Source organism: Perissodus microlepis, chromosome 20, assembly GCF_051167445.1.
Source record: "Perissodus microlepis isolate ML-2025 ecotype Zambia chromosome 20, ASM5116744v1, whole genome shotgun sequence".
Classification (NCBI taxonomy): domain Eukaryota; kingdom Metazoa; phylum Chordata; class Actinopteri; order Cichliformes; family Cichlidae; genus Perissodus; species Perissodus microlepis.
The window spans coordinates 25,684,223-25,703,221 of NC_140480.1; the positions used below are offsets into that span (position 1 = coordinate 25,684,223).

An 18,999-nucleotide genomic window follows, 5' to 3' on the forward strand; every position below is an offset into this window, starting at 1 on the left:
GAAATGACAAATAATATAATAAAAGAAGAAGAAAGCTTTTGTTTTTTGCACTACTTTATTTTCACTGAAAGGAGACAGCAGAAGAAAGATTCAGGCATAAAATATTAACGCTAGACTATTCAAATGTCACATGCAGGACCTGTTTGCATGAGCCTCCTAACTATGTCAGCCCCTGTTTATCATGTGGGCATGATAAACAGTGTCATCATCAGGACAGTTTGTTAAATGACAGCATGTCAGGCAACCATTTCATCTGCTGTTGCTGGACTGTGACTGAAAACTTCCATCATTTCAGACACAGAGCTGTTTTCCAAAAGCTGTTTTCATTTGGGCATATCCTTTCTCTCAAACTGCCTCTTGGGATTAAGGCTGGAGTGTCATTATGGAAAATGATTAAAGGAAAAGAGGGATAAAAGTACGGTGCCTTGTTATAGACACCATTGAAATGCAAGACCGTCCTTGATGCACAAGTCTTTGGTCCTTCACAAGATTTTGTTGTGTTTGTGATTCTGTCCGAAAAGCTGCTATTCCTCTAGTGTCCTTATTAGAGAGCGCAGGTCTTCTACAGTAATGGAAGGTGCAGTCTGTGTCAGTTTATTCTCACCTTGTGAAAAGAAGTGCCATTTTCTTTCAGTGGATATTGTATACCTATTTATTGTATCCTTTATATAATCAAGTTTAGTGAGTATTATGGAATCAGACGGTCACAGTATTTGAAATGAAAGGTGATTATTTTGTTTTTCATCTGAAGCAAGCCTACAAGACGAAACCTTAAATGTCAGTATGACAACGTTTCTTCCCCCTGCCCCCCATTTGGCGGGGGCTTTACTTTTCCTGAATTTGGACACTGACATTGCAATCTGCAATTAATTGAATGGATAGTATAAAATTGTAATTAATCAGATTTCCTTGCAAATGACAGTTGAAGCAGAGGAAAAGGGCAGCAAATATAGCACGACGCAGAATGACAGGGGGATTATGCAAATGTTAGAAATGAGAGTTGCGTACTGAACCCTTTGTCATGAGGGAAATGTCAAGAGGAGTGATTTGAATACTCATTAACCTGAAAAGCCGTGAGAAAAATATTGTCAGAAGAGTTTTTCAATAATATTGAAAATGTTTCAATAAACACAGGCTATTACTTACTTATGTAAATTCACCTTATGATTTTATGATACTATGGCTATAATTAAGCTATCACTATGACAAAGACAGAATACTATAGTCTGTTTAATGAATTGATTCTTATTAATACAGCTTTGTTTTGCTGTGATAGTAAGAATTACTAGAACGGGTAATCAATTCACAAAAACAGATGACAGCATTATGTAAATTTATAGCTTTGCATTATAAAGTGTACTATTCCAATTATACAATGTGTGAAAGAAAGGAAGTCAGAAGACAGGAAGGAAGAAAAGACGCAAGGGAGGAACGTGTTCCTGCACCCCGGTTTAACATGTCAAACACAGGAAATCCTTAAGAGGACTTATACAGCTGCTCCTTCCACTTCAGGCCTTGTTAAGTTCTGATGAATGCCATATTGGGCTTCCGAGGGTTAAAGAAAACGTTAGGGGATTTTTCTCGTAAACTGTGCATCCACCCATGTCCTTGATATTATACTTGAAACCCCAGCACTGTTCACCTACTGAAATTATTTAAACTACCTTATCAGCACTAAATGGCCAAAGACAACAAGACGTTTGAAATTAACATGGACAATAACTCTAGAGGCCACAGAACCATTCAAAAGCTACATTTAGATTTCAGGATTCATACATAAATCATGTTGAACAGATATAGAAATGAAGTTATCTAATTTCATTAAACTCATACAGTAACATTTTGATGGATTTCCAAATGCTTTTGACAATTTTAATTTAGTTACATTGTTATGCTGTTCTGTCTACTTAGCACTTCCCTATTTTCCACTGTTCATTACCTTGTTTGATTAGCACTTTGCACCACTTTGCAAATGGTTTCATGCCTTTACAGCTGTCACAACTACATTTTCAAAGGATGCTTTATGTTACTTTCAACCACCTGGAACTTGATTCCTCAGACTGAAAATCAATGAAGGGTTTTAGCTGCAGGTGCGCAGAGAGAGAACGACTGTCAAGACTTTGCCACTGATCTTGTATTTGCATAATGTGCTTTATCTCTATCATGTCACGGAGAATTGCCAACCCTGCATTGCAGAATATCTCAAACTTTCACTGATGCCACAAAACTCAATCTGTCGGTTCTCTTTATCGGGTTAAAGTTTCTCAGTTACAATATCTAATACTTTACTGGCACTGAAAAGTGAAGTTGTGCAATTCACAAAATTTTTCTGGACATGCATTTAAAAGTTTAGAAGTTTGCATAATTGGCAAACGAACACATTTTGTGGATTTTATTAAAAATGAGTGAGTGAGTTAATAAAGAGATACCAATTGTTCATGGAGAAATTTAACATTTTCCACATTGTGAAAGTATAAAGATTTAGACCAATATGCTGATGCTAAAGCAAATTTAAAAAATGGGGTATACTTATCTGAGAATTGTTTATCACTGCATCACGGAGAAGGTGCAAGTCTTGGGCTGAGCCAATATAAAGTAAAGCTGCTTAATTACAAAAAAGATGAGGTAGATGGGTCCTGCTGCAGTGTAGGGTATACTTTTGAACCATAACATACTTTAATAGTTCTGCACATTTCTGAAAGAAGCAAGGATATGTAGCATTTTCTGTCACTTGAAATATAATTCTGAAAATATTTGACCACTTGTAATGGGCTTATGTACCAAACCAGAAGCAGATCTCTATATCACTTTTCACTGATGTTCTCAGACTGAAATCTCTTACAAAAGAGCACTTTGCACTATTTATAAAAAAGAGCTACAAAATATAATGCATTTACTCAAGGGTAGAAACCTGATTTGCTTTTAAGTAACAAATTCAAAGACATGTCTAAACCTACAGTACATCTGTGCTTTTTAATACTATCATGATACGTGTGTTGTATCCTCTTATCTTTTCTTGGGGAAAATAGAACTGCAAATGTAACACAACTGCAAATGTAACACAATACTTTATCATGTAAAATTTTCTGTTAATGTGAATACTTAGTAATACTGAATATGAGGCTACCTCTTCAGGAAGTAGGAGAGGACCTTTTTATTCATTAGAAATCTTGTTTATTAGTAATTGTGTCTTGGAGAAAACTGTTAAAAACAAGCCGTGCTTTCTCATAGCGAAACCCTATACATACTCAGTCACATTTGACACAGAACAGTGTCAATGTATTGTCTAATAAGCAAGCACTTTACTAATTACTGTGCCTCTAGTCCTTCTGTATCTAATTCTTATCAGAAATAGTGTAATTTAGTAGAAAAGAAATCCACAATTTATAGACAAATTAACCAATCAAAACTTAGAAAATGTGCTGCACCTGCTCCTGAAAAGCAAAGCAAACCAAAGACACCATTTATAACATCCAAAGGATCAAAATAACCTACGATTATATGCCAAAAGACAGAATGTCAACCACTATTTCATTTTGATGCGTGTGTACCGATTACATAGTCTAACAGTGTGTGTAGGTGCAGGATCATTTTCAGAAATTCTTGGAAAATATAAGAATATGCCCCTCAAGGCCTTCTGTAGCTCTTCACCCAAACCCACTCATGATTAGAGAGCAGCATTAATGTTTGCCTTGCAAGAGGAGGCAGTGCATACTTTAAACTCTTCATCTTTGGCTTAGAGATATATTCACATTAAGAGACATGCTATGCAGATTCTCCTTAGTAAGAGGAAAGTCCCGTGTTTGTCAGGTGACTCATTTTACCACAGTGCAGAAAACCTCATTTCACAGTGCTTAGAGGCCTGCCTTTGATTTATAAATCATTTGCACTCAGAAAGAAAATGTCATTCAGTCATTCTCAAATCTAACTCATAGTTACCCCAGAGCCTTTTCATTCAAGATCTGGGAACTCACTAGATGACATGCTATTCAGCAAAACTGCTTAATTAAAAATAAGACAAAGTTCTTTTCTAAAGAGTAGAAACACATTACCCAAATATCTACGTATGGATTTATGCAACCTTCGGTCAAATTGTCAGCTGCATATGGAAAAAAAAACAAAAAACCCCCTCAGATTAATACAATTTAGAACTTCACAGTTGCTGAAAAATAGGACAGTGTTGGATTTCTCAACCTCCTGCTGACGCAGACAAATCATTTGTGCTTACACCACCGAGTTGAAATAATCATTTTAATGTATGTCATGGTAGTCAATAAACAGTGCTCTCTCTTGTTCCAGTAGCAATAACATTTCAAAACATATTTCTAAAAAAAATGGATGTGCTGAAATGTAAAACTAGGGTTCTTATGAATATATTTTAAATTTCAAAAAGATCAAAAGCCCTACCACAAAATATTTGATATCTGATAATTGTTACTAAATTGACTTGACATTGCAAGTGCCGTGATTACATGATTTCATAAATAATGTAAAACGAATGCAGAGGAAAATAAAATAAATATTCTTAGCAGTACATCTTCCTTTTGTTGCACATCTTTCTGATTCAGTGGGTACACCACTAACATTGACCCTAAACACTGAATAACCTACTTATAAATAATGAATAAAGGCATTAATAAGTTATTTCAATGATGCTTTTATTGAACAAGGTCAAAGTGTTTTTCGTCCATGTTTATACCTCCCACCCTTTATAACATCTTGTGCTTTCTTTAAAAAGTACACTGCAGTGGAGGCACTGCATGTTTACAGCACGCACTAACTTGAAGAAACAGTGTGGGATGAATAATATGTACAAAATAGCATGTTCTGTCACTGCTGCCCTCTTGCCCTCCATGAGCTTCCCCTGCACTGTGGAGATAAATATAGAGTGTGTCCACTTCCCTCCGGGACTTACAGTGTGCTGATATCAGAGCAAAGTTGCTGACAGATGTTGGACCAGTACTGGTTGCCATTTGGCTTAAGAAAATAGCCATGTCAACAAATACTTTCAGTTGATCCATCAGCTTAGAGGCCAGAGCGTAACAAAAGTTCCACCATGCTGTGGCCTTATATAATACTACTTTCAGGGATTGTTAGCAGATTCATCAATACAAGTTTGAGTGGACCCTTTTTGTTGTTGTAATAGAGGCCAAAGATTAGAGCCTTGCAGTCAATTTAGCCACTAGTTGAGAGTACAGCCCCTGCAAATTGGTTCTTTCTATACCTTCTTTTTGATATTTAGGAAATAAAATATATATCAGTACCTGTACCAGGTTAATCATCTTAGTTTAGACTATTTAGTGTATGAATTTTGATAATCAATACGATGTACAGCACCAGTTAAATGGAATATCATGAATTAAGTGAATCAAAGGGGCAACGTGTTGATTCGACATGGTGTGCAAAACATTTTAATTCTAATTTTTGTCATGCAGTTGGTCAAAGTTATTTCAGAACATCCCTCTGCTGTTTCACCAAATTGAATTCACCCATTCTTTCACTGCAAAAAAAATTATTCTAATGGATAATATAACATAAAAACTAGTTTGTTACAATTTCTTATTTATTTTTGATTTTTTTAACAGCATATAATACTTTATAATGTGCCTAAGTAACCATTAAAGGAAAAGGAGGACACATTTCATTGCTGACTACAATTCTAACAATAAATGTGTGGCAGGGTTAGATTTTGCGTTGTTACAAAAAGGGAAAGCATGCAACATCAAACATAACTACAGCCATCAAATACATCAAATAGTTCTGTAAAAAAACAAAACTGATGTCCAGTACAAATGCTGCCAGATCTGTCACGTGAAAGTAGAATGTGCTGGCCAACATTACATGAATAAATTCATATAGGCTTTTTTTAAAACATGTTTCGGTATCTACAGGGAGTGCAGAATTATTAGGCAAGTTGTATTTTTGAGGAATAATTTTATTATTGAACAACAACCATGTTCTCAATGAACCCAAAAAACTCATTAATATCAAAGCTGAATGTTTTTGGAAGTAGTTTTTAGTTTGTTTTTAGTTTTAGCTATTTTAGGGGGATATCTGTGTGTGCAGGTGACTATTACTGTGCATAATTATTAGGCAACTTAACAAAAAACAAATATATACCCATTTCAATTATTTATTTTTACCAGTGAAACCAATATAACATCTCCACATTCACAAATATACATTTCTGACATTCAAAAACAAAACAAAAACAAATCAGCAACCAATATAGCCACCTTTCTTTGCAAGGATATTCAAAAGCCTGCCATCCATGGATTCTGTCAGTGTTTTGATCTGTTCACCATCAACATTGCGTGCAGCAGCAACCACAGCCTCCCAGACACTGTTCAGAGAGGTGTACTGTTTTCCCTCCTTGTAAATCTCACATTTGATGATGGACCACAGGTTCTCAATGGGGTTCAGATCAGGTGAACAAGGAGGCCATGTCATTAGTTTTTCTTCTTTTATACCCTTTCTTGCCAGCCACGCTGTGGAGTACTTGGACGCGTGTGATGGAGCATTGTCCTGCATGAAAATCATGTTTTTCTTGAAGGATGCAGACTTCTTCCTGTACCACTGCTTGAAGAAGGTGTCTTCCAGAAACTGGCAGTAGGACTGGGAGTTGAGCTTGACTCCATCCTCAACCCGAAAAGGCCCCACAAGCTCATCTTTGATGATACCAGCCCAAACCAGTACTCCACCTCCACCTTGCTGGCGTCTGAGTCGGACTGGAGCTCTCTGCCCTTTACCAATCCAGCCACGGGTCCATCCATCTGGCCCATCAAGACTCACTCTCATTTCATCAGTCCATAAAACCTTAGAAAAACCAGTCTTGAGATATTTCTTGGCCCAGTCTTGACGTTTCAGCTTGTGTGTCTTGTTCAGTGGTGGTCGTCTTTCAGCCTTTCTTACCTTGGCCATGTCTCTGAGTATTGCACACCTTGTGCTTTTGGGCACTCCAGTGATGTTGCAGCTCTGAAATATGGCCAAACTGGTGGCAAGTGGCATCTTGGCAGCTGCACGCTTGACTTTTCTCAGTTCATGGGCAGTTATTTTGCGCCTTGGTTTTTCCATACGCTTCTTGCGACCCTGTTGACTATTTTGAATGAAACGCTTGATTGTTCGATGATCACGCTTCAGAAGCTTTGCAATTTTGAGACTGCTGCATCCCTCTGCAAGATATCTCACTATTTTTGACTTTTCTGAGCCTGTCAAGTCCTTCTTTTGACCCATTTTGCCAAAGGAAAGGAAGTTGCCTAATAATTATGCACACCTGATATAGGGTGTTGATGTCATTAGACCACACCCCTTCTCATTACAGAGATGCACATCACCTAATATGCTTAATTGGTAGTAGGCTTTCGAGCCTATACAGCTTGGAGTAAGAAGAGGATGATGTGGACAAAATACTCATTTGCCTAATAATTCTGCACTCCCTGTATATGTGGCATGTGAATATAGCTTTTTGATAAATCCCAATTAGATTACAACATATTTTATTTGGGGTGTCTTGTGGTATACTATCATTATAGAAAGTAAATAACACAAGAAGATACACCACAGTCTTCTTTAATCCAATCTAATTTCACACACCACCATGCAGATGTCTTTCTAATTAACATCAGAGCATATCCCCTTGAGTATGTTTGAAACCCATTATAAGACTACACAGCAATCTGGGAAATTGCTTTCTATCATTTTGTTTCATCTTATGCTTCTTTGATACCCAAATATCCAACAGTACCATTTTAGTAACATGGCATAGATTAGCAACTGTATTGCTACTGGGTTGTTGATTTAAAACCGAAAAATCAAGAACTCAAAATGTTAAAAAGACCTGGCACATTGCTGTGGCTTCTGCTACTTAATTGAATCAACATGATGCTTCAGGGTTTGGACTGATATTTTAACATAAGTCCAAGCTGACATGTCCATCATGTCTCAAATGACATGTTTTCTCTGGAAGACTTTGGCCAGGGAGTACACGGCATCGTTTCATCTATCCAAGTTATACCTGAACTAAAAGATTGTGTTTTAAAGTGTTTTAAAAAGCTAGGTAATGGAAAACCGTCCTATGGCACAGACATAGCAAACTCTGTACTGTGTGTAAACCGTTTAATCATATTTGCCAGTTGTTACGGCTGGTTTAAAGAAACTGTGGGTGTACTCACACTAGGGTATGTGTGCAGCGTCCAAGCACATTTGACCGCCAAAGTTCAGTTTGTTTGACTAATGTATTCATTTTGCTCTATGTGAACAGTGCCCTGGGCCAGGTGCCCTGGCACTGTTCCTGGAGAGTCCTGGCCCAGGGCACTCTGGGACATATTTGTATAAAATATCTACAGTACAGGACTGTCTATTTTTATGGTCTCTTAGCACATATCTACTGTTCTCCAGTATAGATATTTATCTACTCTGACAGAAAAGTCAGACAGAGAGCATGTGTTCACTGACATCTGAGAGGGGGAACTTGATTCGCACGAGCTTCACACAAAAAACAGTTCAGCCTAATTTTCCCAGCAGTACACAATGGTGAAGCCAGGACTCGTCACAAAATCTAGCCCAAAGCTGCTCCCTGATAATAACCTATAGACTCAGCAAGTCCCTGATGAGTTATCCAGGCTGAGCAAAAAGACATCATTGCATCTGAAATGAATTTTAAAAGAAGAAACAATGTGTATATACACACACACACACACACACACACAGTACAACCACATATAGGTATAATAACTAAGACTGCTTTTATGAAATGGGGCAGATAAAAGCTTTAGATATGAAAAATGGCACAGATGCTTGCCATAATAAAGACAAATTGCATTGATAGATAGGGAATAGGGGCCATTCATCTTCTTCCCCCAAATAAAAAAGCCATTCATGTTCATGTGCAGTCTCTGTCATGTACCGTGTATACACTTAGTCAACATGTTGTTCCTTTGTAATGTTTTACACCTGGTACAGGCAGGAGTTGTCTTTAATTCACCCAATCTACTGAAAATAGCAGAAATGGAAGAAATCTGTTAGTCTGGGCCATCTCTGCGGCTCTGCAGTATATAATAATTATAATGGGATATTATACTGTAATTGAACCCCTGAAGAGAAATTCATTTCCTTTCATCCCGTCAGACCTGCACACTGAGGTGAGTGCACAGCATCAGTGACAGAAAAGCACCTCAGGGACTTTGGGGTGGGAGATTTAGAGTCTTGCTCCAGGACACTTTAGCATGGTGGTTGCTCTAACATGGGACTGAATGTGAGCCTTTTCAAGCAGGGTCAGTCCCCTTAATGATTTCAGTGCGAGGTTTCCCTCTTTCTCTTCCCAGTGCTTCTCTCCCTCACACTCACTCACTGCATTCTGATAAGACAGGAGAAACATTATCTGTAAAAACAGATAATGTACCAATAACAAAGCACTGCAGCTCATTTATAGTAACATTTTACACCACTGAATGGTCACGATTCTACCTGTACTCTTCTTTTTCTAGCTTAGAACCAATTCCATCCATCCATTTTCTCTCACTGCGCCGGTTTAAAAGCAGGACACTTTGCCAGTTTATAGCAGGCTTCTGGTGAACTGATTTGCATGTTTATTACAATCATGTTGTTTACAATTTACTGAATCAATGGGGTATTTTTTTTTTTATCTCTGTGTACAGGTATCACCATGGGCTAGTTTTGTTTTTTGTTTTTTTTAAGTTTCTTAATTCTTTGATCTCATGTGCCATTATCTGGTTGACGTAAACCACCGTGATCACACTACGGAGGCTGAGCATTGCTGATCTTTAGAGACTACTGGTCAGCACCATGGCTGTACAGAGAACTAATAATGGAACAACACTGCTGTTCAAAGCAGATGGGATTTCAAAGCTCTGAGAAACTCAGGCTGGTTTTGTAATTATTAACTGATTGTGTATGTAGCCTAATAAATAATTTGCTGCCATGCAACAAAGCACCCAGGGTGTTGATGTATTCATTTAACACTGAAAAAAATGTCAAGTATCTATTGATAGAAATCGGCTCAACGTTAAAACTATAGAGGAAAAATTAGTTTGGTGATATTTCTCTCTATTTTCCTTGTGTATTTCTATCCTCCATATGAAAATGATGTCTGTTTGGTTAGGGCATCCCAATAAACTTAGTATTTATGTACCTGCATCTTTGTCACGCTGCCAGCCTGGGGCTATTTTGTGCGCTTCTGTGCTACTCTTCACCAGCCACATGAGCTGAGCTGCAATCAGCTATGATGGTGGGGAATATTTAATGTTCATGGGAGCAACGTTTTTCCCACGGGTGTCAAATGAGAGGGAATATTAGTGTTCCGAACTATTAAGGGAACAGAGACCGGAGCTGACAGTGGAAGACACAAGAGGAGATCAGCAGTCTCCTGAGCAACGGATATTTTTAGAGGTGATTTTTCAATGTGGCTCAGAAGTTGAGAATTGTATAGGATAAGTGTTAGGAAACACATACAGCTCTTGAAGGTTTTCACAGTAGCTGCATCAAAAGTAGGAGCATTGCATCTGGTGTGTATTTGAAAATTTGAAAGATTCATCAGGACAGTTACAACACTGAAGATCAGTGTTTGGTGTTGAAACCCAGCAGTTCAGTCTCTTTCGCTCCTTCACTGATTGTTATTGTACAGGTAGTTTTAATATAGCCAGCAATAAAATGTAACTATAATTCAATATGTACCTGGAGAAGTACATTTCATCGTTTTCATAGGATTACTCTACAGTTGCATTTAGTTATTTTATAACTGTCTCTGCATGTTGTTGGTCAGTTTGCTGAGTTTAAGGAAAGTGTTGAAAAGTGGTGCACAGATAAGAAGGGGCCAGTCCTTCAAGGCATCCCTCTAACTACATCCTGTCTGATAGCAAGATGGAATCAGGCGAGTAGTTTATTGAAAAATCTGATTCTTGTAGAGACTGGTCTAATTTAATAATATTAATATAAAATTTGCACTAAGCAAGACCTATAATTAGGCCAATTAAAAGCCACTTAGGTTGTGTAAAAATGCCATTCATGAGCTGCCTGGCACAGCTGAATCATATATAAATATATAAATATATAAATATATTTCTCTGCATTAGTCTATAGTCTTTTTGGAAAAAAAAAAAGTATCTTGCTCAGTGGCTGCTTCCATCTTAGGATTTGCGCCGATGTCCATTAGTCAAATAACCATATCTTTAGTCATGTTATATCACAGTAGTAAAAATAAAAATAAAGAGGAAAAAAATCAAATGCATAGATAAATCAGTTGTGAAATAAACTGCCATGTGTACCCTAGTGCTAACAGAGTTACACCAGTGGCCCCGTGGAGGACCCAGTTTTGTGCACATCCGGTCCTTCTGGTAATCTCTGTGCAAGTTAAACAATGCTGCAGCCTGCCGCCGTGATGTGAGAAGAGAAGAAAAGGAAGGGATGAGTGCTCTGCTTCGATATAGCAGATGTTGTGGGAATGGGGGACTGAAGTACCAGTGAGGCAAAGACATGGAGTCTAATGATTGATAGAGTCTCTGAGAGCCGAGCTGCTGCAAAATTTCCCATGTGATGTGAGCGTAACGACAGAGAGTTACGCAGATAAACCTCTGTTTCACTTTAATCAAAGACTGAACCGTCAGGAGCTTTTATTTTGTAAAAAGATACGCAAATATCATGACTTATAACATACTGTACAACCTTTCCTACATACTTCTAAATATTTAATTCCACTTACCATTCACTAAAAAAAACTAGATTTACACGCATTAACCTTTGTAGATCCATGATTAAAACTACAGGATGGGAAGCACAAAGAGAGACGGTGAATAACCATTAGGGGTTCATGGTTCACTACTTTCAGTACTGATTGAAGCCAGCAATGCCATTTCAGTTTTTAAAATTGCATAGTGTAACTCTGACTCTGTCTTTTTGTTAAAACTGAGGACAAAGCTCATCATCGGCAACAGTCAGGTTTCTTCATGCTCATAAAGAATTTCCTCCATGACAGTAAAACACATAGCAGGAGCCATCTGAATCTCCTGCAGATTCAGAACACTAACTACTTTTAGTGAAAACCTACTCTTAAAGACAAACTATAAATGGACCAAAATGGACTGACAACCTGTCAATATTACTACAAACTCCAAATCCTCTCCTTAAACACATCTAAACACAGATCTGTCACTCCGCTATTACATAATGAACTCGCCCTTTTATTCAGGCCAGTACACTAACCTTGTCCAGTGGTTAACTACAAGATTTACTTCTAGGACTGCAGTTATACTAACTAAACAGACTGATGACAGTTTGGTTAACAAGGCTTACTGAGAAGACATTTTAAGAAATATTACAATATCATAACTTCACATCAGATTTTGGCAACAACAGAACAGCCAGTATTGCTCGCTACTATAATCGATATTGAACTACTATGTGAAACGTGTTTAAAGAAAGTCTTCCAGATCACTTTGTGAGCAGTGTGCTCTAACTGCTCACAAAGTTTTATTGGCTTGATAAAGTAGTTTGTTGTGTAATCTTGCAACACCAGACAGGAAACAGATGGCTTTGAAAACATGCCTATGCCACCTTGCCTGAGTAATCATTACTCTTCACAGAGAAACCTACCTTACAACGTGCTCAAAAGTCAAAGCGTAAAATAAATAAACTTAACTTCACCTGCCTAAAATATAAATTAGGAGTGTTATGATGATGTGGAGTATAATGCCATCTGCTTTGGAAGCTTTGAAATTCCAGATTACTAAATGATGACTCGGTTAATTGTGATATTCAAGTTGTGCGTTTTTGGCATATAAAAACAAGTAAATTAGATGTTCAGATTTGATTGAACTATTGCTTGAGTGCAGAAGGAAACATTACTTAACAACAAGACATCAACCAGTGCACACAACAGGATGAATCTGTTTCTCCAGTAAAAGAACTTCTAATCCATTTACTGAAAAGTGAATTTAAATGTAAGCCGGAACTGCTGTGTTGCACTCATGACATGCATGACCAGCAGAAATCTATACATGAAAAACAAGAAACAGTTTCAGTAGAACAGCATTGTTATATTTCTTCCAGGAGAAAATAAAACAGTAGTGCAAGCCACTGACTGATCTCCCGTTTGACTTAACCAAGTGTGACTTTTTGTAACCATGAGTCAAGTAACCCAACATCATTCATTTCATGGCATCCTCTATTCTTTACTGATATTTCCACTTTCACAACCTATTAGTAACTGAGCAGGGGCAGGCTTTGTTTTATGGTGTGAGTATGGCTGCCATGAACTGGACTAGGGGGGTATTATTTCTGCATTGATTGCTCATTGGGCGGGCTTTGTACTGGGTCCCGAAAGGGAAATTCATTAGCATGTGCATATTCTCTGTGGCATTTTGGCAGGGTGACAAAACAGTTATCCTGAAATGTTGCATTGGGAGTTAAACAGCCTTAGCTTGTTGGTAACCAGGGGACATCCCCTCTTTCCTTTGGATTTGTGTTCAATAGAATGTAAGAAGGTGTGAATGCTCTTTAAATTGATCCATGGAGAATTGCTGTAGCTATAAATTGGTACATATATTCTTTCATGATAATTTCCTTGGCAAAACCCATCAGCCATTCCCACATTGTTGCAATTTCATCATGGCTGCTGATGAAATGGATTCACCCTTTACAGTCCTCAGTTAATACACAATTATAATCTCATAAATCTCTTTTCTTTGCTTTTGTTTTTTTTTTTTGGTGGCTCAGAATTTAGAGTGTGTTGTTTGCTGTTAAGAAGGTTAGTGGTTTGATCCCCAGTTTCTACATCTATAATTTATGTTACAGTGTCTTCGGGCAAGATAAAGAAACACAAGTAGTGCCTTATTCATCCATTTGGGTTTGCATGTGTGCATGTGTCTGTGATTGCAGCTTGTAGTGCAGAAAGCGTTTCAAGTGCTGTCGGAGTAAAAAAACATTATATTATAGTCCATTTACCATGGAATAAACTAGGAAAGGGAAAGCTGTTACTAACTAACAAACCAAACTAATGTGATAGTCTAGTTACATGGTTTAAATCTGCTGTGAGACTGACCGTCTCATAGCAAGAAGGTCTGAATCTGAGAAAGGCCTCTTTATTAGGTTGATTAGTGATTCTAAAAAGAATGTTGGTGTGACAATAAGTGGTTATCTGTCACTCTGGTAACCTGTCAAAAAATAGCATTTAAAAAAATTGATGACAGGGTGTACACCAGCATGAGAGAGTTGAGCCAAGGATAGAAAAAAATCTTTGTGTATTGAACACATGAAAATCACCAAATTACACAGGAACAAATTGTCACCAGTTGAATGTTAAAATAAGATAAGATACCTTTATTAGTCCCACAAGGGGAAATTTCATTAAACTATTTGTATGTGTCCAAGTGGTAAAAGAATAATCCTTCCACCTGCACAGCACTAAGTAGTTGCACTGTCATTCAACCGTTAGAGCATCATGTACTGTGTCATTACAGTTATCTTGGAGTAAAAAGAGTTTGAAATTTACTGCAAAATTTCTACCCTTGAAATGTATTCAGTGGTTAAAACTTTTTTATTAAAACTGTTGTTTTCTAGCATGAAATGAAGGCCAAATTGGCCAAAACTTCAATAAGCTAATGGGATTTTTCAAATTATTAGCTTCAGAGAGTCAGCGATGCAAATTTCAATACTGCATCCAATTTTGAAACAGCGTTTCAGTTTTCCACTTCACTATGCCTAAAATATAACGGCCGGAATTTGCTAGTTGCTGTTGCTGCTGGTCATTACCTAAATAGATAACTAATCAATATCACAGGACAATCTTGTATATTACCCCGAAGCAATTATCGGACTAACTGAATTGGAAATTGAAGTAACGTATTTCATTTCTGTTTCTTTTTTTCTACTTCCCTTTCAAACGTGGTACAATCCTGGGACAAGTGCCAGATTTTTTTTTTAAATTGAAACAACCCATGTAATAGAAAAAAATGCAAGAACAAAAGGAAACAGTTCCCAGTTAGAATATTTATGTAGTAGCAAATGCTACTGCCCCTTGGTCTCACTGTCAGAACTGTAAACTGTATTGAAGGGTAGTCCCGTCTCCAAAATGCCTTTTTTTTGTCCAAGGAAAACCTTTTTTTTAATGCCTTGCATCCCTCATTCCGTGAAATATTGCACCAGTGCACATTTAATAGTGCATTTATCATAAAAAAAAGTCCAGAAGATTGAAAAAAGATATGGGTTAAAAGAAGACAAAAGAAGGCAAAATTTGAGTTAAATTGCATCGTAAACATGTTCTCCTAATGAAACATTTGGAAACATTGTTTTTGTTTTGTTTGTTTGTTTTCAATCAGGTGGTTTGTGCATTTCCCAGTCAGTGAAAATACCACGTGAACCAAGATCTGGAGAGTTTGACAAGATTATCCGGAGGCTGAGTGAGAACCCCAATGCTCGAGTAGTCATTATCTTTGCCAATGAGGATGACATCAGGTGAGTACAGCAGAATCCTGAGTACTGTCAAGTAACATAATGTTTATCCAGACTTATCTCAACTACTGTTTTTAACACTTGCTTAACACCACATACCTATTTTTATGTCATGGGAAATAAATTTAAATGAGATATAGTTCTTCAAGAAATTCAAAGCTGCACGAAGAGCAGGCATGTGTTAAATCAGCGGGCTAATTAGCAGGTAGCTCAGTAGGTACAGTGGTCACCCCATGATTGGAAGGTCGGGGGTTCGAATCCACTGAACAGCTACCCTGAGGTACCCCTGAGCAAGGTACCGTCCCTACACACTGCTCCCCGGGCACCTGCTTAGTGGCTGCCCACTGCTTCACTGAATGAATGGGTGAAATGCAGAGAAAAACAAGTAATTTCCCCACGGGGATCAATAAAGTATATATCATTATTATTATTAAATCAGAGGTTCCCAAAGTATGGGGCCCGTCGGGAGCACGCACTGGGCTCTCCAAATCATGGACCTACAGAATCCCATATTCTTGATTTTTAGTTCACAAACACTTCTTGTAATGACTAACTACTCCTGACATTTTGGAGATGTTAGCTCTTTATTAGGGGTGCAACGATACACAAAATTCATGGTTCGGTTCGATACTTTGGTGTCACGGTTCGATATTTTTTCGATACAAAAAAATGTTCATGTCTTTTTAATTTGTCATTTATTAAAATTATAAATATTTATATTTTAACTCAAAAGTACAGTTTTTAAATTTAATGTTGCTGAAACAACAAAATAATAAAAAAATAAATAAAAATCTATCTGATCGAGAAATCACTCATCTTTGGAAAAGAGAGTTTATTACAGAGAAATGACTCTTTCCAAAATAAAAGCTATACTATACGCTTCTTCTGGGGCATATTCTCAGCAGCATATTAAACATATCAGGTCCCCATAAGGAGAATCATGTGCTAATGGCTGTCTAAATGACTCGGGTAAAGTTTGTAGCATGCATGCTTGTTGTTTTTGTCTGCTTCCACTTGTCTTTGCACTAGGATGATGTCAGCGTAAATGTGCAGTCATATTTGTTGTGTTCCCACTAGTGCTGTCAGCGTTAATCTCGTTAAAATGACATTAACGCCATAACGCGGCAAATCTCCGTTAACGAGTTACCGCGGATCGCCCCGTGCTTGGGCTGGACGGCGTCAACACATTAACAAGCTAACTGCGCTAACGCACTAGTTCCCACCAATTGAGCATTGCGTGGCACATTCGACATACTGTTTTACTTTTGTCCATGACGCGCTTACCATCAGGGTCATGCTTCACATGAAAACCAAGATAGTTCCAAACGACAGATCTGAATGAGGGTGGGGGAGGTTCAATTTCGGGTAGCGTTGAGGCAGTTGCCATGTTGCAACGAGCTAAGCTTCTGTCTTGCTAGCTTGCACTGCGCTCAGTGGATCTGCACTCGACAGTGCAGCCTAGGCGGAGTAGTCGAACGCAGATCCACTGAGCGCTCAACACAGACAGCATCGTCAGAAGAAAAGTTGATAAAATAAATAAAACATTTTGTATTGTTCAATACATATGAGTACCGAACTGAAAGCACTGTATCGAACGGTTCAATATCGATACGAGTATTGTTGCACCCCTATTCTTTATACAGTAAAGTTACAGTGGGATACAAATGATATCAGGCTGATCCTGCCGTAATTTGTTCCCCGCTTCATATCACGGACAAACAGCATCCCACAGCTGTTTATGTTTTTGAACCCATTTTGCAAAGAGAGGCATTTTTTGAAAAATGTATTGATAGCAATGTTGAATATTATTACACAGGAAAAAAAACAGCTACACGTAAAATAATTACACCGTGACGCCTCTGCCTTTTAAAATAGAGGGACAGTAACTGTGTGTGTGTATGTAAGTGTGTAAAAACGGAAGATAGTAAGGTTAACAGTAACAGTATTTTGTGTCTATCTGCCATTCTGCAATTCATCTAATGTAAACAATAACGTGGTGCACAGCGTGACGTGAAAAAAGGCACATACCTTTGACGTTGCGTGACAAACTCTGTATTTTAAAAAATCTCAATTTGATTCGAAATTGATTCAAAATGTCATTTACGTGTGGACGAAAGGCCCAAACGCATAAAAACAGCTGCACTTTCAAAAATACCTGTGTAGGTGTGGACGTAGCGTAAAAGAGTTAGTAGTTTATCATATTGCTACCTGTAATTTATTGCAGTTTACTTTTATTTGTTTAATTGTTTACTAAATGTTTGGGTTGTGAAATGAACCGCAATGGAGTTTGAAAACAAAATATGGGTGTGTGTGGTTGGAGGGTTGCTGGGGGGGGGATTTTTCTTGTGAAACAAAGGGGGCCCAGCAAAAAAAGTTTGGGAACCACTGTGTTAAATACTGCAGACTGTATTAGAATGTGTGTTATAGATTTATTGATTATATTACCTTTCTAAATATAATGTCCTACTCAGATGTTGATATTTATGAGTTACAAACCTAAAATGTGGTTATACTTGAATATGCTCAGTTCAACAAAATTCTATTTTTTTTGTATAGCTCACCAGACTGAGAGCCTATTAGAAAACATTTGGCGATAGTGAGGAATGGAAACCCCCCCCCCACACACACACTTTTAGCAGGAAAAATCTCACAGACTGTGGGTGAGGGAGCACAAACTTCCTCTGTGTCTGGTCAGAATGAGGGAATAGCTAAGAGAAGAAAATAAACTGCATAGAGAGACAGCAAACAGGGCAAAGCACAAAAAACAAAAAGAAGGCAAAGTTAATGACATGCATTACTGATTTTCAAATGCACAGGAAGTGAAATAGAGGACAGGATCAGAGAGGTGTTGCGTGCAACATCAGAGGTCCCTCAGTACCCTTGGTACTGATACCCTTGGTATCTACATTTATTCGAGAAATTTGGTAAAATATAATGGCTGATGGCTGATTTTAAAATAGAAATACATGAAATAACTTGCTAGTTACCAGAATCAGATGTTTTTTAGCTGATCAGCCCATTCAGCTGAGTGTATATTCAATTGACTATTGATCCGCCGTAGCTAGCATGCACCTGGCCAGAAACATTACTACTGCATTGCCTCCATTCAGACCACATCAACTTAACTGTTCCACTCAGCAGCAAAATGCTGTGTAAGCTCGTGATTAAATATAAACAAGATATTACAAATGTAACATGCAAAGGGCTGTAATTGTATCTGGCTGCTGTAAAATGCTAATGCAGTAGCCGATAATTGCTTAGAGTAGCCTCTGCTGTTTCCTCATTTTCAGCTCTCTGCCAATCTATGTATAAACTCAGTCAATCCTCACTCTTTATTGTGTTGTCATAGTTTAATTTAAAGTAATTGGTGTTCAACATTTATTAGCTCCAACTTGTACATGATGTACTGAGCTCACACAGCGCTGTTTGAGATACACAAAAAAGCTGCACACGGTGGGTACTAACACCAACATCAAAAACCATGTTGGAGATGTAATTATAGAGCAAGCCGTAACATGTAAAATTTGTTAGATAAAG

The 18,999-nt window shown here is 37.7% G+C and overlaps 1 protein-coding gene across 3 annotated transcripts in view; it reads left to right on the top strand.

The window, feature by feature from the left end:
* Positions 1-18,999, top strand: part of LOC146364643 (metabotropic glutamate receptor 4-like) — a 189,998-nt gene that overhangs the window by 131,807 nt on the left and 39,192 nt on the right. For all 3 annotated transcript variants that reach the window (XM_084915998.1, XM_084915996.1, XM_084915997.1), the window contains one exon: positions 15,330-15,465. In XM_084915998.1, coding sequence (XP_084772124.1) covers positions 15,330-15,465 — 136 coding nt within the window. The remainder of the gene's footprint in view (positions 1-15,329; positions 15,466-18,999) is intronic.